The following is a 3,402-nucleotide window of genomic DNA, read 5'->3' as shown; positions in this document are numbered from 1 at the left end:
TGTGTATATATATATATATATATATATATATATATATATATATATATATATATATATATGTATGTATATATCTCTGTATATGAACATTTCAGAGTGTTTGGGTGTCAACCTGAGGACAGTGCAATCTGAAGACATGTGCTGAAAGTGATAAAAATCAAACATCCAGTCAACATCATGGTGTTTGGAGTGATCACTAGTAATGGCGATGTTATGCCTCCATTCATTTTCCCATACGGCCTCAGACTCAACATGGAAGTCTATATGAAGTGCCTGGAGGAAGTAGTGTTTCTCTGGGTCAAGAGGTTGGCTGTTGGAAGACCCTATGTCTGGCAACAGGACTCTGCACCATGCCACACAAACAGGAGAACCCAGTTATGGCTGTCAGATAATTTCTACGACCACATCAGCCCTAACATCTGGCCACATCTGGCAAGGATTATGGCAGCATTCACCAAATTAAACAAGAAGTCCATCCAGAAGAGTTGCAGGAGATTCCGAAGTCGTCTGGAGGCCATGGTTGAAGCCAATGGTGATTCTATTGAAATATATTCGCTCTTTAGTATTTCAAGATATTTTTTATGTAATTTTGGTAAATATATCTGTTAAAATGAGATGTCAGTGTTGTTTTCATTTTTGCATTATTTAGACAACAGTTTATTTACTGCACCCTGTTTATATATATATATATGTATATATATATATATATTTGTAAATGTATGTATGTATGTATGAATGTATGCATAGTTCGGTTGTCACTAGGTACCAACCATCGAAACCCGAGGAGTGGTACTCAGATAGTACAAGTGTTTATCACTATAATCAGATGGCATATAGATGTCCTTTTATGGTGACCTTATTTGTCATTCTACCTACTGTAAGTCCTATGGCAACATGTGCAGATGTAACCAGTTAGAAGCACACTGCAAGTTACAGCTTTCATCTTTCACCTATGCTTTAAACTATGCAGATCTGCAATGAGACTGAGTAGTCATCTGAGAGGGCATGGATAGAAAGTCTGAAGTGTTGTTGACAACAAGGAAGCACAAGGAGACAGCAATCATCTGTATGTGCCTGTATATGCATGTATGTATTTTGTATGTATATATATAATATGTGTATAATTCAGAGGTTTGTTGCTACATTTACACCGATACATGTACAATCTTGTTCATTTTCTTTGTGATTCTTTCATCATTACTTTAGCATGAAGTCTATGCCGCCCTAATGAGGCCGAATAAGATTGAAATATGTCCTGAATTATCTCCCTTACATGCCAGAATAATTATGATATGCATTGAATTAATATTATCCTTTTATCATCACATAAATATTTCTAATTACTGTATTTGCCGGTATATAAGACACACTCTTGTAAAAGAGAAACCCTGGTTTTACAAGTATATTTTGTGGAAAAAACAAATTTTTATATTCTTTGTCATACGTGCATATATATGGTAATCCATCTGTGATATGGTTGCATTAGATGCTCGGCAATTTTTGGTTAGATTTAAGAATATAAAATCTGCATTTTACATGCTGGCATATACAGTAGATTTTTAAGACTTGTTACATTAAATACGTAAATAGTATCTTAGTTATTTAATTACATAGCTTATAGCTGTTTCTTTCTTTTCTCTTTTTCAGTGAAGTGATGGCCTTTCCTGGTGATAACAGCATTGACAATGTGAAATACAAGAAGTTTCAGGAGAAGAAATCTGTTATTGAAGGAGGATTATTAGAAACAAGGAATGTAGCTGGAAGAGGAGATGACTCACAAATGGATACTTACAAAATTTGTTTCATCAACAAAATATGATGACTAAATAGGTAAATAAACGCAAAATAAAAATAAGAACAAAATAAAAAATATACATTAAAAATAGTGATAAATAAATAGAAAGAAATAATAGAAAAACGAAAAACAAAAGAAGACAATTTTTTTATCATCCTTTATCTTTTACTTGTTTCAGTTGTTGAACTGTGGCCATGCTGTGACTTTTCAATATAGAGAAATAAGCATCTCAACTTGGACAGACTCCCTGATCTCTGTGCTATGCTCCTTGTTGCGTAATGTTATTCCAGAGATTCTTTGGAGGAAACTCATTTCAGCTACTTATATTTGTGGCTGTACAATCTCTAAGTAGGGACCATGAGTAGAAATACCTAACAACCATAAGCACTGCAGAGAGGAGCACTTTTATATACAACCATTGATTGAGCCAACAAGAAGCTCTCTATGTAGTCACTTGACCAGCTAGAAATAGCAGTTAAAACCATGATAATATCTTACCAACTTAAATGAAAAACATGTTGGACAGTGTGTGTAGACTCTGATGTATGAAATAGTTGTATTAGTTATATCTGGAAGGACTTTGATTATGTGTCTTTCTGATCAGGACTGACCTGGGGTTAAACAACAACAACTATTAGTTTATATCTAAAGAAGGAAGTTGTTATTATATTATATGTTGCTGCAAAATATTGGTGAAGTCAGTGAAGTGGAACAGTTTCTTGTGGATGTTATTACAGTCACTGCTTTCTAGGAATTTATCTCTTGCTCCAGAGAAACAGATATGAATTAAATGCTAAAAATGCTAACTCATACAGTATAATATCACAGATGTTAATGTCATTTTTATTACAGTAACTGGAGTGAATAACCCATTTCCCATTGACCCATTTGCCATTAAAAAAGGAGACGAAGAGAAGTCACTCATCAAGGATATCACATAGTGAGTACACAGAGTACACATATGTATGTACTCTAGTGGTAACCTCATAACATTGACATATAAATCTTGGTTCTACTGCTCACAATGCAAATGACCAGAAGATGACTAAGTAACAATGATTCACAGAGAGATTTCTTTCTGTTGCCATTTGTTGTTAAAACTTCTTCTGTCGTCCATTCTCTGACTATTTCTCTCACCCTGAGAAATTGGGATGAAACAGCGATGCCCCTGAAGAAGAAATTCTATGAGGTGGAGTGTCAGAGCAGCAAATCTCTCAGGCTAATGTATACATACTGTTGACAGGCTAGTTACTACAGTACTTGTCCCGAGATAAACATTTGCAGTGTTAAGAACAATAAATATCAGAAAAAGACGAAAATTCATCTCAGGAGTGGCCAGTAAGAGTATCAGATGCCTTTTGGCTTCTGGGTCTTTTCAGTGATACTGCATACTCACAAGCAGCCACATGGTCAGATGAAAATTCATTGTTTCCAATATAGGGAAAAGGACTCAAGTTGCTACCTTGTCACATCAGCCACAAACCTCAAATTTGGTTGCTCACAACACATAAGAACTGAAAATGACGAAGTAATAGTTATTCATAGCAGATTTATTTCCATGTTATTTGCCTCCAGGTCCTCAAGCATTCTTTATCCCCAGATTGTTTTTC

General features: G+C 34.8%; 1 protein-coding gene and 1 long non-coding RNA gene across 4 annotated transcripts in view; one reads left to right on the top strand and one right to left on the bottom strand.

Moving 5' to 3' along the window:
• Positions 1 to 3,402, bottom strand: part of LOC106872774 (uncharacterized) — a 32,483-nt gene that overhangs the window by 25,453 nt on the left and 3,628 nt on the right. For 2 of the 3 annotated variants that reach the window (XM_052972472.1, XM_052972471.1), the window contains exon 2: positions 1,790 to 1,819. The exons of the other annotated variant lie outside the window; for it this stretch is intronic. In XM_052972472.1, coding sequence (XP_052828432.1) covers positions 1,790 to 1,819 — 30 coding nt within the window. The remainder of the gene's footprint in view (positions 1 to 1,789; positions 1,820 to 3,402) is intronic. 3 annotated transcript variants of the gene reach the window in all.
• The window catches only part of LOC128249295 (uncharacterized), a 4,411-nt gene continuing 1,782 nt past the window's right edge, over positions 774 to 3,402 (top strand). Inside the window, exons 1-2 of the long non-coding RNA XR_008265394.1 lie at positions 774 to 1,083; positions 1,645 to 1,827. This is a non-coding gene — a long non-coding RNA (uncharacterized LOC128249295). The remainder of the gene's footprint in view (positions 1,084 to 1,644; positions 1,828 to 3,402) is intronic.

The sequence above is a fragment of the Octopus bimaculoides genome, chromosome 13 (genome assembly GCF_001194135.2).
Source record: "Octopus bimaculoides isolate UCB-OBI-ISO-001 chromosome 13, ASM119413v2, whole genome shotgun sequence".
Taxonomy (NCBI): Eukaryota; Metazoa; Mollusca; class Cephalopoda; order Octopoda; family Octopodidae; genus Octopus; species Octopus bimaculoides.
The sequence above is the reverse complement of the archived record's forward strand: the minus strand, read 5'-3'. Positions and strand labels throughout refer to the sequence as shown.